This window comes from Salmo salar, chromosome ssa14 (genome assembly GCF_905237065.1).
Source record: "Salmo salar chromosome ssa14, Ssal_v3.1, whole genome shotgun sequence".
NCBI lineage: Eukaryota > Metazoa > Chordata > Actinopteri > Salmoniformes > Salmonidae > Salmo > Salmo salar.
In genome coordinates, this window is record NC_059455.1 from 18,783,597 (window position 1) to 18,801,519 (window position 17,923).

Sequence of the window (17,923 nt, forward strand, 5' to 3'; positions counted from 1 at the left end):
GGAAGTGAGACAGTATGTATACAGAGAGCCCCAGGTGTCCTTAGGCTCATTAAGGAGCACTATATTCAATTACAACTACTAGTGAATTAAATTAAGTCTCATAGTCAAGCAGACTGCCAATACCACACACATAATTGCCACTGCTACTGTCGTAAACAGGCCTAATTTTTACTGCTAGACTGGCAATTATGAAGGCAACATACCAAGTTGTTGACTACTAGCTAGCTACATACAGCGCATTCCGAAAGTATTCAGACCCCTTGACTTTTTCCACATTTTGTTACGTTACAGCCTTATGCTGAAATTGATTAAATGAATTGTTTTCCTCAATCTACACACAATACCCCATAATGACAAAGTGAAAACAGGTTGAGAAATGTTAGCAAATGTATACAAAGTTTTATTAAAAAATACCTTATTTACATTATTCAGAGCATTTGCTATGAAACTCAAAATTGAGCTCAGGTACATCCTGTTTCCATTCATTAACCTTGAGATGTTTCTACAACTTGGAGTCCACCTGTGGTAAATTGAATTGATTAGAAATACTTTGGAAAGGCACACACCTGTCTATATAAGGTCCCACAGTTGACAGCGCATGTCAGAGCAAAAACCAAGTCATGACGTCGAAGGAATTGTCCGTAGAGCTCAATTTTGAGTCTCATAGCAAATGCTCTGAATACTTGTAAATAAGGCATTTGTTTTTTATTTTTTATACATTTGCAAAGATGTAAAAAAATATATATTTTCTATAGTGTGTAGATGGATTAAATTAGTTTTTCCTCATCAATTTTAGAATAAGGCTATAACGTAACAAAATGTGGAAAAAGTCAAGGGGTCTGAATACTTTCTGAATGCACTGTACACACTTTCCTGTCGGCTGGCTGAAAACACAAAAAAACACTGACAGGATGACGTTGACAGGATACAGGGTGTCCTTAGCCCAGGCTGAGACAGACAGTGTAAAGCAAAGGAAACTGGCTGCCTGGTGTACTGTCTGTATATAAACAGGCAATGAGAGTGGAGGGCCAGCCCAAAGAAAAACACCCAGCTAAGCCGTTTTCAGAGCAGCCAGCAGAGCAATAACAATACGGAGGCGCAAAATGAGATTTCCAGTCTCTACTCTCAAAAGCTCCATCTGCAATCCACTTAATTCCCGAGCAGCCATTTCCGATACCCAGACAATCACTGACAGAGCAGCGAAGGGGAGGGACGGAGCACATATCAACATGACACACAGACTATTCATCTGCATAGCAATGACTTCTGCAGTAAACAAAACCAGCCTAATCATAGAATGTGGAGATACGGCACGTTTGGGAAACGTTCAGATACTGTCCCAGAAAGTGTGAGAAAAGACGGATATTTGAAATGCTGTTTTAATGAGTGTAGATGAGAGGGGATATGTGTCAATGACCTGCAGCGAGTGAAAAGAGAGGGTGTAAGTGTTCCTTGCTGAGGTCAAGCTCTCGTTTCTACATAAATGTAGCTTAGTGGTTTCCTCCTCTGACCTCGTGGGACTACCACTTCAGAGTCCCGGTATACTATATACTCCTTCCCCGAGACCTGCTTAGCTTATTTTTACAGGAATCCTGAGTTGACATAGGCGCTGGTCCAACAAATATCGGCAGATGTGATGTTTGGTGTTTAAACACAATCAACATGATCAGTAGAACTAGTCAGCCAGGTGGAGGGGGCGGGGGGGGGGGGGCTGGTGGTGGCAGTTCTGACACAGGACGTAATGGGAAGCATATGAGACGTGGCACTGCATCAGCTGGACGCACACACAGACGCACGCACAGTCGCACACACACACGGCAGCGGAGTGCAGTGCCAAATGAGAGTCTGAGCAGAGCGAAGGTGGAATCCTTCATATGAGCTTCTTGATCATCTCAAAGTTGGGTGGGATCACACACACCTCATATACGCAGTACAAATAAATACCATATTCATATGCTTAGATGTTATGCTGTATTTTTCTAGACCTGACTGACTATGTAATATTGCATTGTTTCTACCAGTTTAGGGTGTGAATTCCAAGAAGTGATTACGGTCTCCCCATGGAGCGGCAGTGGTTACGACCCAAATGGTACCCTAGTCCATAGGGCTCTGGTCAAAAATAGTGCACTACAATGGGAATAGGGTGCCATTTGGGACGCATAGTGTGTCTACTGTGGCTTGCTGGGGGGGTAATGAAGCTGTTGTGAGACTGTTTGCATGGAGGGAGCTATTTCTCACTCCACTGAGCACATCAAAAACCCTAAACAGGAATTAACAGGCGTGTATGTACTAGCCAAGGTGAGGATGAATCAGAGAACAAAGGATGCATAGTTTCACACGTTGGAGAGGAGGAATTCATATATGTAAGCAGAGAATCACACACACAGGAAATTCCCCCTGCATGTTGAAGAAATTCCTCTACAGATAAGCTGTGGAGCAACAAAGGGCACTTCAGCGTTAGACTTGGTTTACATGAAGCATTTACTAAAGGCAGATTGAAGTGATGTTTCAGAGTAACTGCATTGTGACGCAGGCAGGAACACTTGTCAGGTTAACTGAGCATTCCCCGTGTGAATAAGAGACCAAATAACCGCAAAAACGGAAAGCTGAGAGAGAGGGGGGAGAGAGGAGATGGGGAGATTCTGTGAGAGAGAGAGATTATGTGAGAGAACGAAAGAGAGCAAGAAAGAAGGAGCGAAAAAGAGAGATAATTGTCACAAGACGCCCATTACCCACACAACTAGTCTTGTGGCTGAGGGAGAAACAAGTTACACTGTATGATGGCTGCCTTTGGGCTTGCAGGGAAGAAACATGTCGGTCTTCAGACTAGTGGGAGATCAGAGAAAGTACAGCTTTGTCGCTCAGAGAGAAGACTAGTGGCTCCACACTTCTCCTAGGTCCTTCTCATTCCGTGCTTTAGATAGCACTGCTTTGTTTGTGAAGGACGTCAAGGAATTTCACCTTTGTGGCTCCTCCCTTTTCAACAGAGTCAGTCTGTTCTGTTTCACTGTAGCATCAAACACCAAGCCAGAGAAACCACAGTGAGGGAAGGAGAGAGGCCAAGGAGTCACCAGTGGTTGAGACAAAGGACGTGGTGAAACATGCACTAGTCTGATTGCTCAGATTAGACATTGAGATAAACCTTCCGTCAAGAGCCAATCCAACAACTCTAACAGAGGGTTTTATAACCAGCATTAGTTTTGTCTACACTGGCTTCCTGTACATGTGTATGGCTGGTGATGACACACACAGCTGTGCTTAAGGAGATATAGGTCAGGAGAGTTCAGCAAGTCCGCGTCCCAAATGGCACCTTATTCCATACATAGTCACTACTTAGAACACGGATTATAAAGACAGAACCAGCCACGTCGAGGACACCGACGTCTTGCTCCCGGACAAATGAACACCTTCTTCACCCAGAGGATAACACAGTGCCGCCGACACGGGCTGCTCCCTAGGACTGTGAGCTCTCGTTCTCCGTGGCCGACGTGAGTAAGGCATATAAGCGTGTTAACCCTCACAAGACTGCCGGGCCAGACGGCATCCCTAGCCGTGTCCTCAGAGCATGTGCAGACCAGCTGGCTGGAGTGTTTACGGACATATTCAATCTCTCCCTATCCCAGTTTGCTGACCCCACTTACTTCAAGATGTCCACCATTGTTCCTGTACCAAAGAAAGCAACTAAATGACTATCGCCCTGTAACATTCACTTCTGTCATCATGAAGTGCTTTGAGAGGCTAGTTAAGGATCATAATATCATCTCCACCTTACCTGACATCCTGGACCCACAGCAATTTGCATACCGCCCCAAAACATCCAAGGATGATGCAATCACTATCACAATGCACACTGCCCAATCTCATCTGGACAAGAGGAATACCTATGAAAGAATGCTGTTCGTTGACTATAGCTCAGCCTTCAACACCACAGTACCTTCCCAAGCACATCATTAAGCTCAGGGAACTGGGTATGAACCCCGCCCTGTGCAACTGGGTCCTGGACGCCCCCAGGAGGCGAAGGTAGGAAACAACATCTCAACTACGCTGATCCTCAACACAGGGGCCCCACAAGGATGCGTGCTTAGCCCCCTCCTGTACTCACTGTTTACACATGACTGTGTGGCCACGTACGCCTCCAACTCAATAAATCATCAAGTTTGCAGACGACAACAGTTGTAGGCCTGATTACCAACAATGACGAGGTAGGAGGTGAGGGCCCTGGTGGAGTGATGCCAGGAATATAACCTCTCCCTCAACGTCAACAAAACGAAGGAGCCGTTTGTGGACTTCAGGAGACAACAGAGGGAGCATGCCACCCATCCACATCGACAAGGCTGCAGTGGAGAAGGTGAAAAACTTCAAGTTCCTTGGCGTACACATCACTGACAATCTGAATTGGTCCACCATACACATAGTGTGGTGAGAAGGTGCAACAGCACCTCCTCAACCTCAGGAGGCAGAAGAAATCCAGATTGGCCACTGAGACCCTCACTAACTTTTACAGATGCACCATTGAGAGCATTCTGTCGGGCTGTATCAACCGCCTGGTACGGCAACTGCACGGTCCGTAACCGCAGGGCTCTCCAGAGGGTGGCACGGTCAGCCCAACGCATCACCGGGGGCACACTGCCTGCCCTCCAGGACATTTATAGCACCTGGTGTCACAGGAAAGTCAAGGAGATCATCAAGCACCCTGCTATCACCCAGAAGGCGGAGACAGTAGAGGTGCATCAAAGCTGGGACCGAGAGACTGAAAAAGAGCTTCTATCTCAAGCCCATTAGACTGTTAAATAGCAGGCACTAGCCGGCTACCACCCGGTTACTCAACCCTACACCTTAGAGCCTGCTGCCCTATGTACATGGAACACTGGTCACTTTAATAATGGAACACCGGTTACTTTAATAATGTTTACATACTGTTTTACCCATTTCATATGTACTGTATATACTGTATTCTAGTCAATGCCATCCTATTCAACTCTTGCTGTATATATACTATTCTATCCTACGTATTCTACAGATATACTACGTATTCTATCCACATACTGTCCATAATGTCTATACATGCCATCCCACACACACCCACAAAACATAATGAACAAAAAGATAATCCATTCACTTGACAGGTGAGGCATATCAAGAAGCTGATTAAACTAGAGGTCATGACCGATTAATTAGGCCGATTTCACGGTTTCATAACAAATCAGTAATCGGCATTGAAAATGCAAATCATTTTACAACATTTTTGACATGCTTTTTTCTGGTTTGTTTGTTGTTATTCTGTCTCTCACTGTTCAAATAAACCTACCATTAAAATTATAGACTGATCCTTTCTTTGTCAGTGGGCAAACGTACAAAATCAGCAGGGGATCAAATACTTTTTTCTCTCACTGTGTGTATGTATATATATATATAAACTCAGCAAAAAAAGAAACGTCCCTTTTTCAGGACCCTGTCTTTCAAAGATAATTTGTAAAAATCCCAATTATTTCACAGGTCTTCATTGTAAAGGGTTTAAACACTGTTTCCCATGCTTGTTCAATGAACCATAAACAATTAATGAACACGCACCTGTGGAACGTTCGTTAAGACACTAACAGCTTACAGAGAGTAGGCAATTAAGGTCACGGTTATGAAAACGTAGGACAATAAAGAGGCCTTTCTACTGACTCTGAAAAACACCAAAAGAAAGATGCCCAGGGTTCCTGCTCATCTGCGTGAACGTGCCTTAAGCATGCTGGAAGGGCAATAAATTGCAATGTCCGTACTGTGAGACGCCTAAGACAGATCTACAGGGAGACAAGACGGACAGCTGATTGTCCTCGCAGTGGCAGACCACATGTAACAACACCGGCACAGGATCGGTACATCCGAACATCACACCTGCTAAATGTCTATGCGACTAATAACATTTGATTTTGTCCAAAGCCCTATGGGTCACTATAAAGGGAATAGGGTGCCATTTTGGGCACAGCCCATCATTTGGGCTTGTCGTTTGGGACCCATACACATATCACTGGGCTAGTCTCGTCTGTGCAGAGTCACAGTCTGACAAAGGGCCAAACGACTGGTAATGCTCCCATAAGAATGGAAATCTGAAGGATAGAGTGGAAAGCAGAGTTTTTCCTATCTGTGTTACACATTCAGGGGCCCACACTAAGTGGTATCATGCCAGGGCACTGCATCGTCTCAAAGCGGGTAGGATTTCTAATGATATGGATGGCATGTGGTTCCAGTCCTGGCGCTACCTTTGATAGCACTACACTCATGTTTAAACCACAAAACGATAATGGACATATTCTCTCACTCCCCTGTTCACATTAAGGCTGTCCTTTTCCCTCATTCAGATATTGCTAATGACAAATCTGAATAACGGTTGTTGGAAATCTTACAGAGTATCAATTTCTAACGAGGGTGTATAAGCGAGGGTACATTTTCCTTGTAATTAGCGTGTTGTGGGGTTGAATTATGCAACAGTATGTACAATGCCTCTGGGAGAGAAGCATTCCCAGGTGCTTTTCCTTGCTAGAGAGGCACCCTGAGCCTCTCAACTCCCATCTCTCTCAGCGGGATGTCAGCGCCAGCAGGCAGCTCTCTGTCACATTAAAACAAAAGAGAACAAAGATCACAGAGAGAGAAAAGAAGAAAGGAGAGATACAGATGAGACAGAACATGAGAGTGATGCTAGTACAGTCGGTGTAGCCATGGAGAGAAGAGAGATAAGAGAGGTGGGTAGGAAAGGAGAGGTCCTATTTGAGAAAAAAAGCAAGGGGTTAAGATGCAGCACGGAGGAAACACAAAGAGAGCAAGAGGAGAGAGGCAGCGAGATGGAGAGGCAGCAAGATGGAGAGACTGCGAGATGGTGTGAGTGAGTGAGCGAGAGAGAGAGAGGGGAAATGAAAAAGAGAGCGAAGGTTACACAGTGAGTGAGAGTAACCAGGTTAACCATACAGTACCTGTCCCCAATCCTGAGGCCACAGCAGCACCTACTGGTGAGGCTCATGGAGAGGAGCGCTCTAGTCATCTCTATGGAGAGGAGCGCTCTAGTCATCTCTATGGAGAGGAGCGCTCTAGTCATCTCTATGGAGAGAAGCGCTCTAGTCATCTCTATGGGCTTATGGAGCGGTGGTCCCCAGTGGCCAAGACGAGGTGGACCACTCGCACTCAGCTGTCTTATTAAGCCTCATACAAACATACCTCCACCGCTAGCAACATGGAATCTAGAAGCACATCCTCCAGAAGCAGCTCCACCAGACATGATTTATGGCTCTACGGCTTGGGTTTACATGATTTATCATACTAAACCAGGCGACTGTAGGCTCCGTTCGGCTCCACCGCCACCTGAGGGACTTCCTCATCTTTGGTGTAGTGTGCAGGAAATCAGGGATCGCTAGAGGGACCCTAGGTATCGGTTCCTATCCGTATCCACAGGCTTCTTCTCCCCTGTGGTTTAGTAATGCACAGATCCAAGTCTAACCATGACAAAGAACATGGATACACACAATGGACAAGGACATACCGGACAGAAAATATCTTAGAAGGAGGGAAAGCAAAAAAACGATGATTCAAGGTAAAAATCCATGGAATGGATGGTGGTATCTTTTCTCCTGACATGGATACAAGTGTAACGTGAATTCAGGAGCTGTGTGAGGCGTATGTAGCCCTAGGACAACCAAGCACATCCAAGCCAACCTCAGGCAATACTGCTAGAAGTGAGAATTGAGGCCAGGCTAAGGCTCATTCGTTCATTCATTTAGAACGCGTTCCAATTACGGTGCCCAACAGGATAGACGAGAGAAAATGAGAAGAGAGATTCTCTCCCCTAAAAAAGCCAATTAAGCACAGCAGTATATGTCCCTGGCCCCTGCACGCTGGAGTAGATAGCTAAAACTCATAGAGAAATGAGGGGAAGGTTGTCTTGCCAGGCATATCCTCTCATCTGCAGGGCTGTTGTGTGTAGGTAGAGGGCTGGGAGGGAGCCCGAGGCATGCTTCAGGGTGGCTCCACTCCACACAGTACAAACCTGTGATGCTGTGATACAGCGTGTGTGTCAATTATGTACAATATGTGTAACTTGTACAGTGTATGGTGAAATGGAAATGTGTTTTTTTTTGCATATCCCACTCCCCTAAGACACCCTCGGAGAGCGGGGTCACGGCATGGGATCAGCCATTATTAGTGCTGAGCGATTAGTGCTTTTTGAGGTTGGTTTGGTTTCGGTTCGATAATTAAAAAATAATCACGGTTCTCCATTTCTGTGGGTTGAATGCTGTAACAGAATAAAACAATGAATTCAAATAATGGTAGTGACTGCCCATTACTGCCTATCACTTGTTAACCATCATTTATTCACATTACTTTAATAAAATATTTATTTTGATGACTATAATTTCATTCCAAGTCATCATCTCATCTCTACGGAGCTGCCGCCTCCTCCTCATCTCTACGGAGCTGCCGCCTCCTCCTCATCTCTACGGAGCTGCCGCCTCCTCCTCATCTCTACGGAGCTGCCGCCTCCTCCTCATCTCTACGGAGCTGCCGCCTCCTCCTCATCTCTACGGAGCTGCCGCCTCCTCCTCATCTCTACGGAGCTGCCGCCTCCTCCTCATCTCTACGGAGCTGCCGCCTCCTCATCTCTACGGAGCTGCCGCCTCCTCCTCATCTCTACGGAGCTGCCGCCTCCTCCTCATCTCTACGGAGCTGCCGCTTCTTATGACAGAGTCTTTACATGAGTCTCAGACAGTGACCGTTGAAAAACTATTGGTCCTGTGTAGAGCATATTTGCTGTACCTCGATCACTTCAGAGGTGAAGTCTGATTTAGTGTTTTATTTTATTTTTAGGAACTTGAAGCTTTCGGTCTCTGCTGCACCCCGTCCTTATTATAGCTCAGTGCTCCACGCAGACCGGACAAGTAAGCAGGCACGCAATGTATTATGGTCATTGTAGTTAATTATCACGTTTTCTGAATGAACTATGTAGAATATTGGCCTGTTGGAAACTACAACTCTGTACTACATCGCACAGTTTAGGCTTAACCTGATGTATCTCTATTGAAAACTGTGCATTGAGCTCATAGAAAAAAAACAATGAAATGGAATTCTAATAATTGAACAGACGTTGGTCAATTAGTTGTATAAAAAACAAAAAATAACAGACATTTCGGTTAATCACTCAGCACTAGTCATTATTGACAGTGACCCGGGAGCAATTAGGGTTAAGTGCCTTGCTCAAGGGCAGATCAGCTCTGTGATTCGAACTAGCAACCTTCCGGTTACCGGCCCAACGCTTTAACCACTAGGCTACCTGCCGCCCCTCTATGTGTGTGTTGGTTAGTGTAAGGATAGATGCGGGCTGGCTGGGACGGCTGCAGGACGCCAGTCTGAATTACGGCAGTTGAGGTGACGGTATTACCGCCACACCGGCAGTCATGACCGCAGTAAAATTCCTCCATCAGGTCCTAATGGCCTGGTACTGAGGGCTCTATTGTCCCTCCATCAGGTCCTATTGGCCTGGTAGTCAGGGCTCTATTGTTCCTCCATCAGGTCCTGATGCCCTGGTACTCAGGGCTCTATTTTCCCTCCATCAGGTCCTAATGGCCTGGTACTGAGGGCTCTATTGTTCCTCCATCAGGTCCTAATGACCTGGTAGTCAGGGCTCTATTGTCCCTCCATCAGGTCCTAATGGCCTGGTACTGAGGGCTCTATTGTCCCTCCATCAGGTCCTATTGGCCTGGTAGTCAGGGCTCTATTGTTCCTCCATCAGGTCCTGATGCCCTGGTACTCAGGGCTCTATTTTCCCTCCATCTGGTCCTAATGACCTGGTACTGAGGGCTCTATTGTTCCTCCATCAGGTCCTATTGGCCTGGTAGTCAGGGCTCTATTGTCCCTCCATCTGGTCCTAATGACCTGGTACTGAGGGCTCTATTGTTCCTCCATCAGGTCCTATTGGCCTGGTAGTCAGGGCTCTATTGTCCCTCCATCTGGTCCTAATGACCTGGTACTGAGGGCTCTATTGTTCCTCCATCAGGTCCTATTGGCCTGGTAGTCAGGGCTCTATTGTTCCTCAAACCATTGACATCAATGCAAATGCAATCAAAAATCACATCAAAGACTTATCATCATGACAGTATGGTGCTTTTAAAACTCAGCTCACTGTGATTGATTTGAAGAAAGAAGTTCAACAGGTTGAAACAGTGTAAAACATGGTTATTGTGGATGTTGTTTCAAAGCCTAACACAACGAAATGGACAGCACTTTCTAAGATGATGATTCATTCAATACTTATAGGCTTATGACCCCAAGCCCGAAAACAAACAACAACCCTGAATTAAAATGATGATTGTGCCGTTATGCAATACATAACCTACTGCATATTACGCATGGCTGAAAAACATAAAACAAAACTGATTTAAGATGTCTTTAGTACATAATTGATCTAGCCTATACTCCAATATTAATGAGTAGTCAACTTTGATTGTAGACTGTATTATTATGCATACTGGATGGACTGGTTAACTTATGCTACGCTCCAACATTTCAACCCATGAGTCTGGGAGAGAACGTAGAGGCCTAGGCAATGTTGTTGGTGCATTGATTGTGCGGGGCGGCTTACAGTTAGTCTACAATTATAGTGAATTTGTATTTGATTTTGAATAGCCTAGTAATAGAGAATGTATTATATTTTAGAATTAATTGGGTGACACTTTACCTTTCACTACAGAATATCTCACAACTGTGCGTTTCCATCTCCTCCCCTCTCTCCTTCATTCCTTTCTCAAGCGCACAGAGAGGGGGGCTGTCAACAGTTTAGTGAAATATGTGTCATTGCAAAAACATGTTACTATCGATGTTCCCGAAAAGATATCACTTGGTTTCCCAAATTAAGCCCTGGAGAGCCCATGGCATACAGAGTTTGGGCGCAATATCACCTGTCGGGGCAGCGAGAGCGTGCTCTTCAAACAGGAATATCACCTGTCGGGGCAGCGAGAGCGTGCTCTTCAAACAGGAATATCACGTGTCGGGGCAGCGAGAGCGTGCTCTTCAAACAGGAATATCACCTGTCGGGGCAGCGAGAGCGTGCTCTTCAAACAGGAATATCACCTGTCGGGGCAGCGAGAGCGTGCTCTTCAAACAGGAATATCACCTGTCGGGGCAGCGAGAGCGTGCTCTTCAAACAGGAATATCACCTGTCGGGACAGCGAGAGCATGCTCTTCAAACAGGAATATCACCTGTCGGGGCAGCGAGAGCGTGCTCTTCAAACAGGAATATCACCTGTCGGGACAGCGAGAGCGTGCTCTTCAAACAGGAATATCACCTGTCGGGACAGCGAGAGCGTGCTCTTCAAACAGGAATATCACCTGTCGGGTAGCGAGAGCGTGCTCTTCAAACAGGAATATCACCTGTCGGGGCAGCGAGAGCGTGCTCTTCAAACAGGAATATCACCTGTCGGGGCAGTGAGAGCATGCGCTTCAAACAGGAATATCACCTGTCGGGGCAGCGAGAGCGTGCTCTTCAAACAGGAATATCACCTGTCGGGGCAGCGAGAGCGTGCTCTTCAAACAGGAATATCACCTGTCGGGGCAGCGAGAGCGTGCTCTTCAAACAGGAATATCACCTGTCGGGGCAGCGAGAGCGTGCTCTTCAAACAGTGGTTGATGTGAGGAGTGAAGTAAGTGTTCTTATTTATTTCTCAGCTGCTCATATTAAGCACATGCTCCGCTATAAAACCCAAGTAGCATCATTGAAAAACGGACCGGCAGGAAAACGTGCGGCTTCCATTCGCTATTGGAGCACATACAGATTACATGTCTTGTTCCCCTGCCCATTTGATAAATGGGCTATTCTAAAATCAACGGTAATTTGACATATTAGTAAAGACGAGATTAAACTGAGCATAGTCTGATGGGTGACAATAGACTAAACAAAAATATATAACGCAACATGTGGTGTTGATCCCATGTTCCATGAGCTGAAATAAAAGACCCCAGAAATACTGTCATCCATGCAGTCCCTAATCAGATTCTCCCTCCCTCCCTCCCTGTGTGAGAGAGAGGTGGTCATTACCCTCCCGTGCTGCCAGCTGTGGCTCATTAAAACACATGACAGATCTCTGAGCACACACCTCTGTGCTCTCTTGTTGCCATAGCTACAGCACCTGTTGCCAGGGTGGGTGATACAGGTTCACGTCTTAGGGTTCACTCCACAAGCCGTCAGGTTGAGTTCTCCGAGCACTCTCACAACTTCAGAATAGATCTTCTGTGAACCCCGACGGGGTCGTGACTTTCAGGTCGTTCCATCACTGGACAAACAGGATATTTCTCATCTTATAATAGAGTTGCGTCATCCCTCCATTCCTCCCTGCCCTTCAGAAGAATCTGAACAAGCACTTACAACAGTGAGACAAAGCAGAGACAATGGATGCTTCCCAAATGGAAGCCTTTTCCCTCTGCAGTACACTACTTTTGACCTAAGGACCCTGGCCAAAAGTAGTGCACAATAAAGGGAAAAGGGAGCCATTTGGGGACACAGTCTATGTGTCATTACAGTGATGTCTACTACAGCTCTATGCAACACAGACCACCAAACAGCTGTTGCTGTAGGATATAAATTCCTCGGTCAGGGTAATTGAGTGACTAAATACTTCATCGCTCCAAATGTCCTTTTAATATCAGCTCATATCCCACTCATGTCACTGAGCATAAAAGGAGTGATTGGTCGAGAGAAAGAGTTACATGATGATCACCACCATTATATGAGAAACATCCCAGGTCACGTCGCAAATGGCACCCTATTCCCTACATAGTGCATTTCTTCTAAGAAGAGCTGGTCAAAAGCAGTGCATTATGTATGGAATAGGGTGCTATTTGGGACGCAGACCCACCCGTCATCGTCAGTGTAGCTGCTCCAGAGCAGCCCAGTCGGCCCAGCCGCCCACGGACAGATGAACTGCTGAACTCATTCTGTCAGCTAATGCAGTGGTTCACATGGAGAGACTGAGGCAGCGGAGAGGAGAGGTAGCGGAGAGGAGAGGTAGCGGAGAGGCAGCAGAGAGGAGAGGCAGCGGAGAGGCAGCGGAGAGGCAGCGGAGAGGCAGCGGAGAGGAGAGGTAGGAGAGGCAGCGGAGAGGTAGCGGAGAGGAGAGGTAGAGGAGAGGCAGCGGAGAGGTAGCGGAGAGGAGAGGTAGAGGAGAGGCAGCGGAGAGGTAGAGGTGAGGCAGCAGAGAGGAGAGGTAGAGGAGAGGCAGCGGAGAGGAGAGGTAGCGGAGAGGCAGCGGAGAGGCAGCGGAGAGGAGAGGCAGCGGAGAGGAGAGGCAGCGGAGAGGAGAGGCAGCGGAGAGGAGAGGCAGCGGAGAGGAGAGGCAGCGGAGAGGAGAGGTAGCGGAGAGGAGAGGTAGCGGAGAGGCAGCGGAGAGGCAGCGGAGAGGAGCGGTAGAGGAGAGGCAGCGGAGAGGAGCGGTAGAGGAGAGGCAGCGGAGAGGAGAGGTAGGAGAGGCAGCGGAGAGGTAGCGGAGAGGAGAGGTAGAGGAGAGGCAGCGGAGAGGTAGCGGAGAGAAGAGGTAGAGGAGAGGTAGCGGAGAGGAGAGGTAGAGGAGAGGCAGCAGAGAGGAGAGGCAGCGGAGAGGAGAGGCAGCGGAGAGGAGAAGAGCGGAGAGGAGAGGCAGCGGAGAGGGAAAAGCAGCGGAGAGGAGAGGAAGCAGAGAGCAGAGGCAGTGGAGAGGAAGCGGAGAGCAGAGGAAGCGGAGAGCAGAGGCAGCGGAGAGCAGAGGCAGCGGAGAGCAGAGGCAGCGGAGAGCAGAGGCAGCGGAGAGCAGAGGCAGCGGAGAGCAGAGGCAGCGGAGAGCAGAGGCAGTGGAGAGGGAGAAGTCTTTAGCCGTGCCTTTAATCTTTACAGGCTGACATGTAGAAGACCTTTTACTCCTTCCTTCTCCCTTTCAACCTGCTCTACCAAGTAGCTGCCCAAAGTCACACCCTATTACCTTGAAAGTGCACTACTTTTGACCAGGGCCCATCTAGGCCTCTCCCGGGGCACATCTAGGCCTCTGGTCAAAAGTATTGCAGGAAATAGTGTGCCATTTGAGACGCATATCTGAAATCTGGATGTCTGGTGAAAATACAGTCTGTAACACACTCAGGCAGATGCTTAGAGATGATTACTCACATGTATGTAATGTAAATGTGGCTGGTAATACCAGGTTTGCGTGACATGTGCAGTGTGTGTGTCCACGTGTGTGTCTTGTGCGTGTATGGTTGTGTGTGTGTCTTGTGCACGCGCGTGGGTGTGTGTGTGTGTGAGAGTGTGGTTCTACCTGCTCCCGTCTCTCCAGCCAGTGGTCTACCATGGGGTGGTTGGCGCTCAGGGAGGAACGGGCCGTCTCTCTCTGGAACTCTCTCTGGTTGGCGCAGGTGCCTGCATCCCGGGGAAGACTACGGTACGTGTCCGGACCATTACCCTGGACAGACACAGGAACAAGGAAGACTAAGGGGAAGGTTTCCCAGATCATTCCTAGTGCTGGACTAAAAAAACACATTCAATGGAGATGATCCTAGGCTTGATCCATGTCTGGGAAACCATTCCTTAAAGATACAGGCTTTAGATACAGTATAGATGGCACATTGCAAGTCCTTAATATCCACCTTTCAGTCTAAGTATAATGACCTCTACTATGGATCTCAATGCTGTAAACCTTCAGGATAACATCCTGGGAACAGGCTACCTACCGACTGGACACGTTTAAATTAAACATAGCAGGTCGTATTGTTGTAGAATATTACTGGCTCATTTGTCATGACCAGGGGAGCGTACTACAACTTCCAGGAAGTATCTCTCAGCTCCATGACAAATATGACGCACACACACCAGAAGGAATATGTTAAAGAAGTGGGTACATCAATGGCATAGTCTGCGTCCCAAATGGCACCCTACACCCCCTTTTCAGTGCATTTGGAAATGATTCATACCCCTTGACCTTTTCTGCATTTTGCTACGTTAGTCTTATTCTAGAATGGATTAAATCGTTTTTTCCCCCCTCATCAATCCACACACAATACCGCATAATGACAAAGCAAAAACAGGTTTTTAGATTTTTTTGCAAATAATAATTATAAAAAAACATATATATCACATTTACATAAGTATTCAGACCCTTTTATCAGTACTTTGTTGAAGCACCTTTTGCTGCGATTACAGGATCAAGTCTTCTTGTGTAAGACACTACAAGCTTGGCACATCTGTATTTGGGGAGTTTCTCCCATTCTTCTCTGCAGATCCTCTCAAGCTGTCAGGTTGGGTGGGGAGCGTCGCTGCAAGGCTATTTTCAGGTCTCTCCAGAGATGTTTGATCGGGTTCAAGTCTGGGCTCAGGCTGGGCCACTCAAGGACATTCAGAGACTTGTCCCAAAGCCACTCATGCATTGTCTTGGCTATGTGCTTAGGGTCATTGTTCTGTTGGAAGGTGAACCTTCGTCCCAGTCAAAGGTCCTGAGCGCATTGGAGCAGATTTTCATCAATGATCTCTGTACTCTTCTCCCTTCATCTTTCCATTGATCCTGACTAGTCTCCCAGTCGCTAAAAAACATCACCACAGCATGATGATGCCACCACCATGCTTCACCGTAGGGATGTTGACAGGTTTCCTCCAGACATAACACTTGCAATTCAGACCAGAGTTCAAGCTTGGTTTCATCAGACCAGATAATATTTTTTCTCATGGTCTGAGAGTCTATAGGTGCCTTTTGGCAAACTCCAAGCCACTCTTATTTGCCAAATCTTCAATTTAAGCCTACTACGGCGTGTGTGCCCTCAGGCCTGGAGGGAAGCTAACTTTATTCCGCTACCCAAGAATGGTAAAGCCCCCTTTACTGGCTCAAATAGCCGACCAATCAGCCTGTTACCAACCCTTAGAAAACTTCAGGAAAAAATGGTGTTTGACCAGATACAACGCTATTTCACAGTAAACAAATTGACAACAGAATTTGTTTATAGGGAAGGACACTCAACAAGCACAGCATTTACACAAATGACTGATGATTGGCTGAGAGAAATTGATGATAAAATGATATGTGGGGGCTGTCTTGTTAGACTTCAGTGCAGCTTTTGACATTATCGATCATAGTCAGCTGCTGGAAAAATGTATGTGTTATGGCTTTACACCACCTGCTATAATGTGGATAAAGAATTACTTGTCTAACAGAACACAGAGGGTGTTCTTTAATGGAAGCCTCTCAAATATAATCCAGTTGGAATCAGGAACTCCCCAGGGTAGCTGTTTATGGCCCTTGCTTTTTTAGATTTTTACTAACGACATGCCACTGACTTTGAATAAAGCCAGTGTCTATGTATGTGGATGACTCAACACTATACACGTCAGCTACTACAGCGACTGAAATACTCAACAAAGAGCTGCAGTTAGTTTCAGAGTGGTTGGCAAGGAATAAGTTAGCCCTAAATAGTTCTAAAACTAAAAGCATTGTATTTGGAACAAAACACTCACTAAACCCTAAACCTCAACTAAATCTTATAATAAATAATGTGGAAATTGAGCAAGTTGAGACGACTAAACTGCTTGGAGTAACACTAGATTGTAAACTATCATGGTGAAAACATATTGATGCACCAGTCGCTAAGATGGGGAGAAGTCTGTCCATGATAAAGCGCTGCTCTGCATTCTTAACAACACTATCAACAAGGCAGGTCCCACAGGCCTTAGTTTTGTCACACCTTGACTACTGTTCAGTAGTGTGGTCAGGTGCCACAAAAAAGGACTTAGGAAAATTGTAATTGGCTCAGAACAGGGCAGCACAGCTGGCCCATGGATGTAGACAGAGAGCTAATACTAATAATATGCATGTCAATCTCTCCTGGCTGAAAGTGGAGGAGAGATTGACTTCATCACTACTTTTATTTATGAGAGGTATTGACATGTTGAATGCACCGAGCTGTCTGTCTAAACTACTGGCACACAGCTCAGACACCCATACATACCCCACAAGACATGCCACCAGAGGTCTCTTCACAATCCCCAAGTCCAGAACAGACTATGGGAGGCACAAGGTACTACATAGAACCATGACTACATGGAACTCTATTCCACATCAAGTAACTGACGCAAGCAGTAAAATTAAGCGTAAAAAAAAACTGATTAAAAAACACCTTATGGAACAGCAGGGACAGTAAAGCAACAAACATTGGCACAGACACACGCACACACACACACGATAACATACGCACTATACATACACGGATTTAGTACTGTAGATATGTGGAATTGGTGGAGCAGGGGCCTGAGGGCACACAGTGTGTTGTGAAATCTGTGAATGTATTGTAATGTTTAAAAATGGTTTAAACTGCCATAATTTTGCTGGACCCCAGGAAGAGTAGCTGCTGCTTTGGCAGCTAATGGGGACTTGGGTCAAACGTTTCGGGTAGCCTTCCACAAGCTTCCCACAATAAGTTGGGTTTATTTTGGCCCATTCCTCCTGACAGAGCTGGTGTAACTGAGTTAGGTTTGTAGGTCTCCTTGATCGCAAACACTTTTTCAGTTCTGCCCACAAATTTTCTATGGGATTGAGGTCAGGGCTTTGTGATGGCTACTCCAATACCTTGACTTTGTTGTCCTTAAGCCATTTTGCCACAACTTTGGAAGTATGCTTGGGGTCATTGTCCATTTGGAAGACCCATTTGCGTCCAAGCTTTAACTTCCTGACTGATGTCTTGAGATGTTACTTCAATATATCCACATAATTTTCCTCCCACATGATGCCATCTATTTTGTGAAGTGCACCAGTCCCTCCTGCAGCAAAGCACCCCCACAACATGATGCTGCCACCCCCGTGCTTCACGGTTGGGATGATGTTCTTCTGCTTGCAAGCGTCCCCCTTTCTCCTCCAAACATAACGTTGGCCAAACAGTTCTATTTTTGTTTCAT

The 17,923-nt window shown here is 46.4% G+C and overlaps 1 protein-coding gene across 6 annotated transcripts in view; it reads right to left on the reverse strand.

Moving 5' to 3' along the window:
- The window catches only part of LOC106568841 (partitioning defective 3 homolog), a 239,994-nt gene that overhangs the window by 127,292 nt on the left and 94,779 nt on the right, over window positions 1–17,923 (reverse strand). For all 6 annotated transcript variants that reach the window (XM_014139556.2, XM_014139557.2, XM_014139559.2 and 3 more), the window contains exon 5: window positions 14,307–14,450. In XM_014139556.2, coding sequence (XP_013995031.2) covers window positions 14,307–14,450 — 144 coding nt within the window. The remainder of the gene's footprint in view (window positions 1–14,306; window positions 14,451–17,923) is intronic.